Consider the following 13,641-nt stretch of genomic DNA (forward strand, 5'->3'; position numbering starts at 1 on the left):
TTTTTCTTAGTGTATAAATCACCTGTAACTAAGAGTTGTTGTGTTTCCATTAGCTTATAAATGAGCCCTTACATATGGAGCGGGACCTTTTTCCATGGAGCCCGCCATGTTTCTACAGTAGCCCAAAACAGACAATCCAAACACCGGCTTTAAAGAGGGCCTTTCACATTTTAACGTTATTTGAAGTTTCTCATACACATTTGGAGAGGAAGGGGTGAGGGGAGGCGTACACACTGCTCCTTTAAGACTTGATTTGTCACGTGTACTAAATGTTTTTTTGGTGTCATCTCAAAGTACAAGGACACTGTAAGATACTGACACTCTTTATATCTACTGATGCATTTATCCTCCATTCCATAAACTGGCCAAAACAAACCACACAAACATTTCAATTGGACACAGAAAAAAAGCTCAGCATCTTGTTTGCTCGTGTGACACCAAATACTATTTATTAGGGCTTTACAAAGACTACAAAATCCTCCAGATGAGTTAAATCACTGTCTCTGTCTATTTACATGATATGTTACATACAAATGTACAAAATATAAAACATTTAAGGACAAATGTTTCACCCAAAAAGAAGAAAACGTTCTCTCAAACCAGAGTAAATGCTATGGTTTTCAACTGAGATGTAACTGCAAAGTGGTAAGTGTGGAAAAATGACCAGCTGATCATCAACACTATGGTGGACACACTAATAACGGTGTCAACAATCTGCTAGCTCGGAAACTCAGGGTCTACAACGGGAGTGTAGAAGAGGGTGAATTGTGGGAGATCTAAGCTCAGGTTAGATACATGGGTGTAACTGTAGGTAAGGAGCAACTTGTTACCATGGTAACTAACTGTCCCCTTATCATGCAACTTACACATCCTTGCAGACACAAGGCTGGCCAAGTTGGCCAGATATATGTGCGAACCATCAGAGGCTTGGCTGCAGAGACACATGTGAAGCTGAACACAGGTAGGATTGTAGAGGGTAGGATTGTCCTGAGGTTATGACAACATGATTTCTTGGTCTATGATGGGCTTTGACTGACCAGTAGCACCTGTTGGGTTGTTGGTGAATGTATACAGTACGGTGTCAGGTCAGCTTCGGTGCCTCGGCCTCAAGCCTAACAGTGGCGGTAAGCTTGGGTGAAGATGTCCAGAGAGGAAGTGCATCTAAGGAACAACAGGCATTCCTAAAGACGGAGAGGATCCAGAGAATATTATGGCAGGAGGGGGTGGGGGAATACTGGAAAAGTGCCCATTTTTTTGTTCTCAGTCTGTGATATTAGTGAGTTAAAAACGGTTTCTTACTGTACACCGTATGCGTCCTGCATAGGCAAAACATCCAATCACCACAAGACACACACCTGTTTCTGACAGCGTGTTGAGTTTTTGCATTTCTTTTTTTTTTCTCTGTTTTCAAAGTACAATAATTTACTCAGCGGGTTAAGCATATTGTAACATCAACAGGGCAGAATGCATTTTTGATTCACTGTGCAAGACTTAAGTATTTACAACCCACCCCGACCTCAAAGTGTGCAAAACCAACCCACTCATTAAACAAAGAGAGGACAATCAAAATTCAAAATGGCTTCCGTCCAATACACGCATACGTAACGGTAAAGGTCTCTTCTCAATGCATTCCCCTTTTAAAAAGCTTCAAAACATGCTCATCAGGCTAGAAAACCCAAAACAGTTTGGTTGTGCTCCTGTCAGTTCAAGTGAGCCCAGCTCAACTGGGCAAAAAACAACAACTTAAAAATACCACACCCCTTTTTAAATGTTTTTACAATATTGGTCAGTTTTAAATTCAAATACAGCATCAACTCTTTTATACTTTTACTGTCAGAAACAAGAAAGGGAGGTTTGGATGAAGAGGGAGTCACAAAACAAAAGAGGCTGTTTTCCCAACTACAAGCAGCTTTTTTGACGTAGCAGGAAGCAGATTATCATCATTATCATAATTCGACATTAGCATCTCTTCTTCTCACTTTAGCCAATGGGAGCAGAGGATACCTCCCAAACCTTTGCACATTTAAGGCAGTGGGTGCAGGTGCTGAACAAGAGTGCCAGAAAGTTCCAAGCATGACACTGTCAGCTCATTCAATTCAATATTACAAATACTTTGCTGATTGATTAGCTCAGATTCATATCTGTTGGAGTGAAGGTCTTGACATTTTTCAAAGTCAGTATACTGCTTTTCTCTTACTTTCTGAATTTCCCTGTTGCAGCAAGCCCCACACACTTGGTTCTCCATGTAGGATAACACAAAAGTCAGAATTCAGCTATTTGCAATTAACTGTTCGCTAAGCCCCGACCCCCTTCGCAAACGTTGCTACGCCTGTCAAGCTTTCAATTCTCACACCTATACAGCTTACAATAACCATTGCATATTTGCCACAAGCTGTAGCTAGCTAGCTAATTAGTCTAACGTTCTACTTTTTAATGTTTCCAAATCTAGTAAATGGGTCTTAAATGTGGACTTGATGGCTACATCCATGATACTGGGCTAAAAGACTAAGGATAAAGCAGCATTAACAGCCAACAGTTAGCATCCAACCAGTTGTTGATCCATGTAGTACACATGGAAATAAAGAAACGGCATGGTTCTTGTACTGCTATAATGCAAAGCTAGTTAACCTGGTAACATCAGACTGCTATTTAATTCTAACATGAATCTGTTTGGCTGCGTAGCTTGCATACTTGTTCATATTTTCAGTATGTTTTCACTTTTTAATGTTGCAACAGAAAACCCTTTTAGGATGAGGACTAACCTTGTGTTTGGCAAATGCTATCTCAGGGTAATATTGGCTGGGGTTGCTGGAGTGTTGCTTCCCCTAATTTAATAAAGAGCAGGTTATGCTTGGTTACTACTGTAGGTGGTAGGCTAGTTAGCCAATAATGATAACATTTGCAACTAACACTCCAAAGTCTTTAAATGCTGAGTATCTCTCGAACTACATCTCCATGCACACCACTGACGTGAAGAAAGCTTGACAGAGTTGCCGAGTTACGGTTGCTAATGATTGGACAATCGCTGTTCAAGGGAGGAGTTTAATGAACGGTCGATTGGGACAGTTCTGTGAGGACCCACAGAAGGCGCCGCCTGCTGTATTATGGTGCATTGTAAGCTATGGAGTGACAACAGGCTGTAGAGCGTGGAAAGCCAAGAACAACGTAATCTAAATTTACAACCATGATCAGCTGTGCATTGAAGTCCTGTGTGTATGTGTGGTTGTGTGTGTGTGTGTGGACATGTGGCAGTAAATCAAAGGGAAACATTGGCACTTGTCCATTTTGTTTTCTTCACAGCAGCAATGTGGCTGGATGACACACAGACAATCCACTTGTCTTGTGCTTGCTGTTTGCATGCAGGTCAGTGAGGAGCAGCTTGGCAGTGCCTGACACTGAGGAGGCTCAGGGCAGGAGACCAGCACCATGAAGCCCAACTGACAACTGAGCAGAAGGGTTGTGTGCCCTTTGTGTGCGTGTTATGTTATGAAAATGTAATTCTTGTGATCCTAGCTGGGCTGCAGAAGGTTTTGCAAATGTCTCAAATCAACCACATATGATGCCATCATGGAGGTGCAGAATAGTCTTTATGCTCAGAAAAGGCAAAGTCACCCTAATAAGGTGAATATAGTGCTAAACAATGTGTCCCTCAGCTCTGAATCCACTCCGATATAGTAACTTGTGAGGAACCAGTTCAGATAAACAGCTGGTTGTTGACTGTGTCAGACATTATTGAAGCACACAATCAATCTGATGGACCTGTGATGAATCTAAAGAAAATCTGTTTACGGACAGTTTTCTGTTGTGGCCACCAAAGGGCATTACATCACCTAAAAACACTATTCTCCTCTCCTCTTACTTGACTCCCTCAATAGGTTAGGTTTAGAGACGAGGATCCCAGGGTGCTAAAAATAGTGCCTTGCTCAAGGACACTTTGGCAGGCTGGATTGTTGGTCACATGGGGGCTTAAAAACCAATCAAAGCCTCTGATTAAAGGACAGTGTCCTCCTGCTGCCTGTGTCTAAGTGCATGAGTGTATATGTTTGTGTGAGAAGCACCTCTGTAAACAAGGAAATACATAAACAAGAAAACCTGCAACCACCCCCCTCCCCCATTGTAAACATCTGAAGATATATATCTGGGATTAACAAAAGAAGGAAAAAAAGAAAAATACAGTATAAACTCGTGGCTTTCTCTTTTTTTCTGACACCCAAAGTTAAAATAATGGGCTGACCTGTGGTTCCTCATGGCTGAGCACAAATGTGATTTACTCCTTGGAAGTCAACTTCAGAAGAAATTCTGTCCCTTGTCAGACACATCTTGCCTGCACATATATGAAAAGTTGTATTCTCAAATGTTATACATCCATTAAAAAAGGACTAGCTGACCTTATTAGTGGATGTGTTTAAAATATATCTGTGGATCCAACTCAGACGATTGTTTATCATTTTGACCACTGAGGCTGAGAAGTTGGCTACTGCTCTTTAAAACACACAATAATTTGATTTAGTATTGCACCATTGTAATGTAAAAAATATGTGTTTTCTTTCAAATGGTGGGTATACCATTTTGGATAATAAAACTTTTCATACACCCTACATCTGTGCACTATACAGGTGTCTGGTAGGCTCAAAGGTTCCCAGGTTGGAGGGGTCCGCTGTCTCCCAGCGCAACAACGCTCTTGGTCTCATAGTGCAGACTCCAGCGAGGAGTCCAGCTGGTCGTCATGATGACTGGTGCTGTCACTGTCGCAGCTCTGTGTGCTGGAGTAGTTAGCTGCCTCCTGTAGCCGTAGCAACATGTTCATCTGAAAACACAACACAAACAAGGAAACGCCTTAATGACAGAGATTGTGCGTGGAAAACGGTCCAATCCGTACAGTGTCTGCCTGACTTAATGTACACAGATGCCTGATCACACAGAGCTCTAAACTGATCACAAGAATCGTATCTAAAAATTAGAAAAATGAATCAAACTGTTCTGGTCAAGCGACTGTGCCTGGTCGAAAGTGGCACCTTCCTTCCTGTTTGTACCAGTAAAAAGCCTACTCAGTGAGTAGACAGCACGCCACACTTAAAACACCTGTTATATACCGAAGTCTAATGACTCACAAACTTTGTCTTTATACTTTACACGTGGTAAGCAGCACTTTTAAAACCTTGCGGTAAATCACCACAATAAAACGACATAACTTCTCATCCCTGCAACTGAGCTAATGGTCTCAATAATGCACTTAATGCTAAAGTGCTAAATCAAGCCAGTTGTTTTTGGATGACTACCCTTTAATTCCTTTTGGGCTGCAATAACCCACCACATGGAAATTCTCTCTCTCTCGCTCTCTCTCTCTCTCTCTCTCTCTCTCTCTCCCTGAATAGTTCAGCCTCCTGTGTGTGTGTTTTTTCTTCTTCCCTATAGATATGACTTTACTTGGAAAAAGTCAAGGTAACACTCATCCCAGGTTTCTATGGAAACAAGCATCCTTGAATTGAAAAACTTTAAACTAAATAGATCAAATACATATAACTCCAATGTAAGAAACCGTGGAGTTATTGTAATTCACTTTTAAGTCCTTCCATGTGTATATAGTCCTTTCATCTGCTCTAATGTTGTTATGTGTCTTAAATGCTATACATAAACTACAAACTCCTGAACAGAATAATCAATACAATTGTTTTGTGTATGTCTTCCTCACCAGTGGGTCTCCCTCTGTGTCACTCTGAGACACCTGCTTGGACGAGGCTCCCTCCTTGGATGAGCTGTAGCCGTCGTATCCCACGTCCTCCGGCCTCAGTTGGAGCAGTGACTGGCCGTCCTGCTGCAGCGAGGCGGCGTTCCATGGATACGTGTCGTTCACCCACTTGGATGGATCCTCCCATGCTGTTCTCTTGCCGTATAGCTGCAGGTGTGACAAAGAGGGAGAGGAGGTATGAATGAGGAATGGACATGACCAAATAAAAAATATCCAAACCCTACATCGGTGCCTGAATTTGAGAGGGAGAAACTGGATTTATTTTCTGAATCGGATTCTGATATTTCTATAAAGGTGCATCCCAGCACCAGTCTTATGCGTACAGGGACAAATAAAGGAGTCCAAACTAACCTGCTATTGTTATTCATATATGTGCCTCCTGTGATGTGCAGTGTCATAAAAATCAGAGTGTGTGTTGACTATCATTATCTTCTCAGTTCCATTACTCGTCTCATATTGTTTAACCAGCTGTGCCAGTCACAGACTGGTGCATGAAGAAAATGGCCGACTGTAAAAGTACAGAAGTATTGGTCACTAAATGTGCTTAAAGTATCAATAGTAAAAGTACTCATTATGTAGAATGACTTCTGTCGACTCCTGTAATAACTATAGCTGTCAAATAAATGGTGAAAAGTGCAATATTTCCTTCTGAAATGTAGTGGAGTAGATGTATACTTATATAAAGTACAAGTACTTCTAAATTGTACTTCACTACAGTAGTCGAGTGAATGAACTTAGTTACTTTCCACCACCATGAGTGGTAAAAGAACCTTTGTCCTGGAGGTTTAAATTCTAGTCGCCACTGAGGCTGGTGATCCAGAGAGTGGATTTCCAGTGTTGCCAGGACGTACCTGTAGCCCTTCCCTGACAGCCTCCAGCAGGTAGGGCACCAGGGAGTAGTTCCACAGGTCAGTGAACCAAACCCGAGAGCCTTCTACATCCATGGGACACGACAGGAAGAGACGGGGGCCTGTAGGGACAAAAGAGCCTAGGTGATAAGTGTTTGTGGAATAGAAGGTGGAAAGACCACAGACACTGAAAAGACTCTTAACACACGTCGCAGAAGAGTGGCGGCACAAGAACATCTAACAGGGTTATGGTGTGTGTCCATTGTCAGCGTCATTTCAACGCATCCCATTCATTTCTATGCGAGCAGTTGTGCAATGCATTCTGGTAGCATCATGGGGACTTTGGAGAAGAAGCCGGGCATCGAGTCACCGGCTCCTCATTTGCATAAAGTTGAATCCAGCCAACACTATGCAAATGAGTAGCAGCCGGCTTGTCTCGACGCCTCTCAAAAGCTGACGAAAATCTATAAAACTGACCTTTGTCGACCTAAAACGAAGACAGATTCAGCAACTGCATAGCCTATTTCTCGCATAAAATATTGTCAGAAATACGTTTCGGTGAACAATTTTCGTAAAATAAGAGATCGTATTGCGAACGAGCCGCCATTATGGTCAGTTTTGAAATCCGGGAGCAGCCAGCCCCATGTGACGCGCTTGTCCAATCAGCTGCAACCATCGCGGTTGTAGGAGGGTGTAGACTGTTTTCTTTGCTTGTCAGTGGTCATTGAAGAGAAACTGGTGGCAAGCCCAATGGTAGCAATGCTGGGAAGCGGAGCGATCCCATCTGTGAAAACAACGCGTATGTGGATACGTACCTTTACACTTACACTTTTAATTCTAGCAATATTTCATGTTTCATTCACTAATAGTCTTGCATTGCCAGATCTCCACAGTGCTGTATTAGTGCTGAAGTATGGTCTGTCTACACCGCTTATAATAATACATTTTATTTATGGGCGTCTTTCTCGATACTCAAGGACACCTTACATGAACAAATAGTAAAAGATAAAAACAGATGCAGGAAGGGGACGTCTGAGAGATGCGCAGGATGTCAGGCTTTATCCTGTTGAGCCACTGATTGTGACTCATTCACTAAAAATCAAAGACTTAATATTTGTGTGTTCAGTACTTCACCCAAATCTCTCTTTATATTCCGTCACCTTCTTAAATATGATAAAAAAAAACTAAGGAGGACATTTGCGATAGGACTAAGACTAAATGAGTGAGAGTGTGTGTGTGTGTGTGTGTGTGTGTGTGTGTGTGTGTGTGTGTGTGTGTGTGTGTGTGTGTGTGTGTGTGTGTGTGTGTGTGTGTGTGTGTGTGTGTGTGTGTGTGTGTGTGTGACTGACCTATGGTGACATCGGAGGAGCTGTGTGCCTCCAGGAAGCCGTTGAGGTGCTGCCAGGTCTTGGGGATCCAGTCGATGATCTTAATCAGGTCATTGCTGCGCGTGTTCTTATCGATCTCCGTCTCTATCAGCTTCCGCCGCAGGAAGCGGCCCAGGAAACCTTTGACCGGCTCGGTGTGGTTGGTGCACAGCACCCACCTACGACAGGACACGCGATCCATGGTGAAACAGAAAGGAGAGAGCTAATACACACAGCTCAACACTAAACCACATTTCTCATCAAAGCAGCTCAGAGATTTGGACTTATTTCACTTCACCATAATATATTCATAATAAATTCATGTCTGGCCCATGATAAGCTTTCCCAAATTACTTTATATTTGCCAAATCATCAGCTAGTCAGACATGCCAAGCAGAAAGGATCCTCACTCAGAACTTACATTAATCAATTAATTAATTAATTTATTTCCATTTAACGAGGCTAATTATCAAAGCGATGTAATTACAGCATTCCCCTGTGGAAGAATGCCTTTAGTTTACAGTGAGTGAGAAATAACATGTGGATGGTGGACTGAAATCAAACACATTATCTGACAGGTGAAATGATGCAAATCAAATAAAACTACAAGTAATTTCTCTGTGGAACCAGTCATGTGTACAAATTACATATATTACACTATGATGAGTAAATTATAGAAATCACCAATGCCATAATATGTTGAGAGACAGTTTCAATACAGTGACATTTCTATATAAGTTAACAAGGTTGTGGTTAAAGTGTGTGTCACAAACCTGAAGTTGTGGTGTAGCTCGAGGTTAGGAGAGGAGGACACTCCCTGGTTCATGGTCCCAATAACATAAGGGCTGGATAGAGACAAACACAGTCACAATCAAAGTGCTTCACTCAAATTTGACTTGACTCGACTTTTTCATATGATGCATTTCGGACTCACCATTTGTGGTACTTGCAGTTGAGGAAGCCGTTGAATATGTCACTGAGGGAGCCGATGTGGTGGAGGTTGTCCAGGATCACCACAGTGGGGAGCTCTGTGTCCGTCTCCTCAGAGCTGCACTGTTCTGCCAGGGTGGAAAGGTACTGACGCAGGTCCTGGGGAAGAAAGCATCAACACAGGTTTTCATTTGGATGCAATATAGTCTATATCCACGACGTTACACTTCTGGGATTGCTCTGTTGCTGCCGGAAATTCCACCGGATGACACTCTATTTGGCCGGATGTCTGTCACCTTGCGCTTTCTTTGTGTTGGAATTCTAACCTCCAGTGGATTTATGAGGACTATGGTTAACTGCTCCTCAGATCTCTGCAGGGTATCTGTCCAATCTGAGTTTTCTGTTGCACGACTAAAACAACGTTTAAACGTACACATGTTCCACCAAAACATGTTGCCTCCCGAGGCTATTTTGCAGCGGCACCGTGGCTCTGTCCGCTTGTGGCACTTGTGATTAGTTTAAAGAAATGCCAATAAACCAGAGCATGTTTTCCTCCCATCCCAGAATGCTGTGTGGACTAGCCAGACCCTCCTCTGCAGCGCTGTGAAGGAAGGTCTGGCAAAGTGAGACTAGATGCAATAAAACTACAAATGGGTCTTTTTGCCAACATAAAAACAGCTGCTTGTGATGCATTCTGGAGCCCATTATTTAAATAATAGTATATTTGTCTTATGCTGGAGGATGATGAAAAACATCAGAGGAAAATGTAAGGTTGTAGAGTCAGTCCGTCAGAATCACACAACTTAAAAATATCTTGTTCAGCATTCGGTTTCAAGGAGTCGGCTGTTCATCTTTTCCAGTAAGTATACTACATTTTGTTTTAAGCCTTGTTTTTCACTACCATCCTAATTAATATCACAGTTAGTGCTAGCTGGCTACTTAGCGTTTAGCTTAACAATCTGCCCAAGCTCCACCGTCTCATCCAAATATGGTCAGTTCTGGCTCAAAAAAACCAAGATGGCGACAGCCAAAATGCCAAACTGAGACTTCAAAACGGTAGTCCACAAACTAATGGGTGACATTATGATGGCTACTTCCACTTCTTTTTATACAGTCTATGAATGCAACCAGGTGTACATCTTTTTTTTTTTTTTTTTAAGATTCTTTTTTGGGCTTTTCAGCCTTTAATTTTTGACAGGACAGCTAGGTGAGAAAGGAGAGAGAGAGAGAGGGGGAAGACATGCAGGAAATCGTCACAGGTCAGATTCGAACCCTGGACCTCTGCGTCGAGGCATAAACCTCCAAGTATATGTGCGCCTGCTCTACCCACTGAGCCAACCCGGCCACCAGGTGTACATCTTTGAAGATCTGTTAATATGTGTGTTGTCTGGTGAGCTGGTTGTCACTTTTTACAATTTAAGAAAGAAAAAAAAATTGATATCTGCTTCTACATGCACATATCATGACAATCTTCTCTAGAATGTTGAAAGGCATTCTGGGAGATGTAGCCATCACTAAGAAGAAGCAATACTGTAGATAAGGCAGACTGGGTGAGAGTGAACACACCAGAAATTCAAATTCAAAGAATGTATCAATTCCTCTTCCTACCTTGCTGGAATTCTGGTCCACGTTGAAACTGGCAACGTTGTGCTCGGTCACCTGCTGCCCCATCTGGGAAATGATGTACTCGGCCAGCTTGGCAGCCATGAAGGATTTACCAGTGCCGCTGGGTCCTGAGAGGATGATACGGCGATGCTCCATCAACAGGTTGAGGTACCGCTGGATGATGGGCTTCGGAATCAGCGTGTCAAACACCAGGCTGTCTATACTGTTCTCCCTCACACCTACAGAGGAAGGGAGGAAGGAGGGAGCGAATAGGATGGATAGAAGGAAGAGAAGGATATGAATGTAGTTATATGTTGTATTAAGACTGCAGTTCAAGTTAACATGTATTTCTCTATTCCAAAACACTATCCTTAAGAATCCAAAGCTTGTTCCTACATCAGCTGTAATCCTGAAATAGAAATGTTTCCTTGCTGCCATACCTTTGAGGTTGACCTTAATGATGTTGTTGTCGCCCACCAGGTAGCCGCAGGGCAGCAGCTCAGGCACTTCGGAGGTGTGGGAGCGAACCACGTCGCCCATCCTGTAGCAGACGATGCTGTCTGAGCTGAGACCCAGGCTGGTCAGAGGGTCCACCCGAAACACATACTCCTGCAGGGAGGGAGGGGTTCAAACAAAGAACTGCACTATTGATCATGCTTAAATATAGCCTGGGATTCTTGTTGTCCAACCTATTTTAAAATGGACAGTTGTTGTGTGCATCTGTTGTTGTTGTTGTTTTATAATGTATAGTTTCTGTAATTTTATATACCTGATAAAAACACTGAATAAAAGAGGATATACAAGCAGTAACAGAGACAGTGTCAATCAAGTGGAATAAAATGCTGATTAACAGGTTCCTGGTTTCAATTAAGTGTCTTACAGCTATATAACAATGTAATATACAACACCATTTAGTGTGCCTGACCTATACTTCCACTATTCAACTACCATGAAATATGTGTGCCTTTCCTGCTATGACATGTCAAAGTGTCTATTATGTGCCTAAGTAACAAACCTGAACCTCTGAGCAATGGTGTGTTTTTACCTTGAAGAGGCGTCTGATGACTCCATCCAGAACATCCCACTTGGTTTTCCCACTCACACCGATAGACCCAATCAGGTACGCATGGGTTTGTGTACCCTGAAGAGTTTTCAAATTGATCAAAACAACAGGAGAGTCAGATCAAATAAAACTACAGTGGTTTTAGCTGGAGGAAAAGATTAATAATGTTTAACTCTTTATCCACTGACCTTGGTGCTGTATGGCCCACTGTTGATGGTAACCACTATTCGCACACTCCGGCCCTCTTTGCGTAGATTGCCCTCGTAGCCGTCATCTAGCAGAATATCTGAAAACAGAACTTTCTGTTAGGAAAACACAGACTTTAATCCATCAGAGCCTTGATTCATTATAAACAAAATCTCACTCTGCCTGCTGGCAAATTAGAGCTGGAAATGGACAAACAGACGACAAAAGTAAAAGATAGCTAATGGGTTTCTTTCATGCGATAATTACTTTTACATCTAATCAATGTTTTCATACAGAGAGTTTTCTAGTGAGTGCACAGAATGATAATGTAAGAATGACTGTGTGTTAGGAAATTAAATAGAGAACAATCTAAGGGAAAGGAACAGAGATTGTTTTAGAAGAATAAGTTGAGATGGAAAATCATTCAAAAGGAAGAGGTGTATTGGAGGTTTTTAGTCAGTAGGAGGATGGGGGCTGTGACAGCAGTGGGACAAAATCACACACAGCTGTTCGAATGAAAAAAATCACTTATGATTTTCATCAACCTGACAATGTGTGTGAAGAAGTAGACACTAACGTCACCTTGAAGCAACAATCAGCCCTCCAATAGGCGACTTAGAGTCCCTCCATTTAAATGCAACAGGCTAAAGAGAATTCTTTTATACGTCAGTCTATCCTGTTGCTAAACCAGATTCAGTGTGCTGCTAACTGAGATCTGGATCCAGAGGATATAATGTAATATGCATAACTGTCATGACTGTTTGATGTGTTTTGTACGTATATGTAAAGGGTCATGTGTGTAACTGTATGTTCAACTGGTGTGTAAAGTTCTTGAACGGTACTGCCTAACGGGGTATTCAGACCAAAAAAAGCGATCCAGCGATTTGGAAAAGGGTCACTGAAACGGCCTATTTGTGTGACATCCTATTGTGTACTTTAACCCCCCAACGTAGCACAAGTAGACTTTATATTTCACAATTACTGGTTTCTATCAGATCGTTTAGAGATTTTGACGTTTCCGACCGCACTTGAAGGCAGCTTTATTTCACAGGAGAGAGAGAAAGACAAGAGACGAGCGAGACCTAGCGAGTGCTTTGTCGTTGCAGGAGACATTCAGCTGTTACACAAACTCCCGGGCAGTTCAGTGCTTGTGTTTCGTTTCTTACCCTCATAGTGTTTTAAAACTTTCCTGTGGCAGTGATGTTTCCCGTTTACTGTACGGGATTCTCACACCGCCTCAAACCAGAGCTCAAAACACTCTGACAAGTCTGATTGCCGGTTACATGATTGGCCACCGCAGGGTGACGTGGAGTTGCATTTCTCCAAAAGTTGAGTCGGTCTTTTTGCCGCATGTCTGCTGCGTTCTTTTGAGTGTTCCCCTGCGGTAACCCCCGCCTCAGCCTAAACACACTACCCCCATTCAAAATGAATGGAAAGACCTGCGTTTTTGCCCAACCGTCGGATGACCGACGCAGGCTGTCTGAACGCAGCCTAAGGATGCAAAATGATAATGCTATATTTTTGGTCTCCACCAACTCCTGGGAAAATATGTGGCTATTTAGTTAGCCAAATGCTCCTGTGTTTACTAGGTGGCCACTAACTTTGTCTGTTTTGTTTGTTTAGTGCTGGACAGGTAGTGTAAAGTGGGTTTTTAGAGTTTTAACTCTGAAAACTGCTGCCTGCTGCTACCACAAACAAAGCCATTAGAGCTGCGAGAGTGACCCGTAAGTTACAGGCCAGAAAACCAAAACTATGAGCTGAAAGATACCACAACGCTCTATGGAGCTGAGAGGAACTGCAGTGGCAGGTGATAATTCTCTGTGGTTTTGTCACAGCAAGCGACAGCTTTCACGTACAAGTACTGATGTGATCCATTGTTAATGTAAAAATATT

General features: G+C 42.5%; 1 protein-coding gene across 8 annotated transcripts in view; it reads right to left on the reverse strand.

Annotated features, from left to right (window-relative positions):
* Window positions 1-427: 427 nt before the first annotated feature.
* The window catches only part of nav3 (neuron navigator 3), a 221,088-nt gene continuing 207,874 nt past the window's right edge, over window positions 428-13,641 (reverse strand). For all 8 annotated transcript variants that reach the window (XM_035996053.1, XM_035996057.1, XM_035996055.1 and 5 more), the window contains 10 exons: window positions 11,751-11,848; window positions 11,545-11,640; window positions 10,940-11,108; window positions 10,503-10,738; window positions 8,899-9,053; window positions 8,738-8,809; window positions 7,947-8,143; window positions 6,601-6,719; window positions 5,693-5,896; window positions 428-4,807 (listed from right to left, as the gene is read on the reverse strand). In XM_035996053.1, coding sequence (XP_035851946.1) covers window positions 4,688-4,807; window positions 5,693-5,896; window positions 6,601-6,719; window positions 7,947-8,143; window positions 8,738-8,809; window positions 8,899-9,053; window positions 10,503-10,738; window positions 10,940-11,108; window positions 11,545-11,640; window positions 11,751-11,848 — 1,466 coding nt within the window. In that variant the 3' untranslated portion in view covers window positions 428-4,687. The remainder of the gene's footprint in view (window positions 4,808-5,692; window positions 5,897-6,600; window positions 6,720-7,946; window positions 8,144-8,737; window positions 8,810-8,898; window positions 9,054-10,502; window positions 10,739-10,939; window positions 11,109-11,544; window positions 11,641-11,750; window positions 11,849-13,641) is intronic.

The sequence above is a fragment of the Sander lucioperca genome, chromosome 20, assembly GCF_008315115.2.
Source record: "Sander lucioperca isolate FBNREF2018 chromosome 20, SLUC_FBN_1.2, whole genome shotgun sequence".
Classification (NCBI taxonomy): Eukaryota; Metazoa; Chordata; class Actinopteri; order Perciformes; family Percidae; genus Sander; species Sander lucioperca.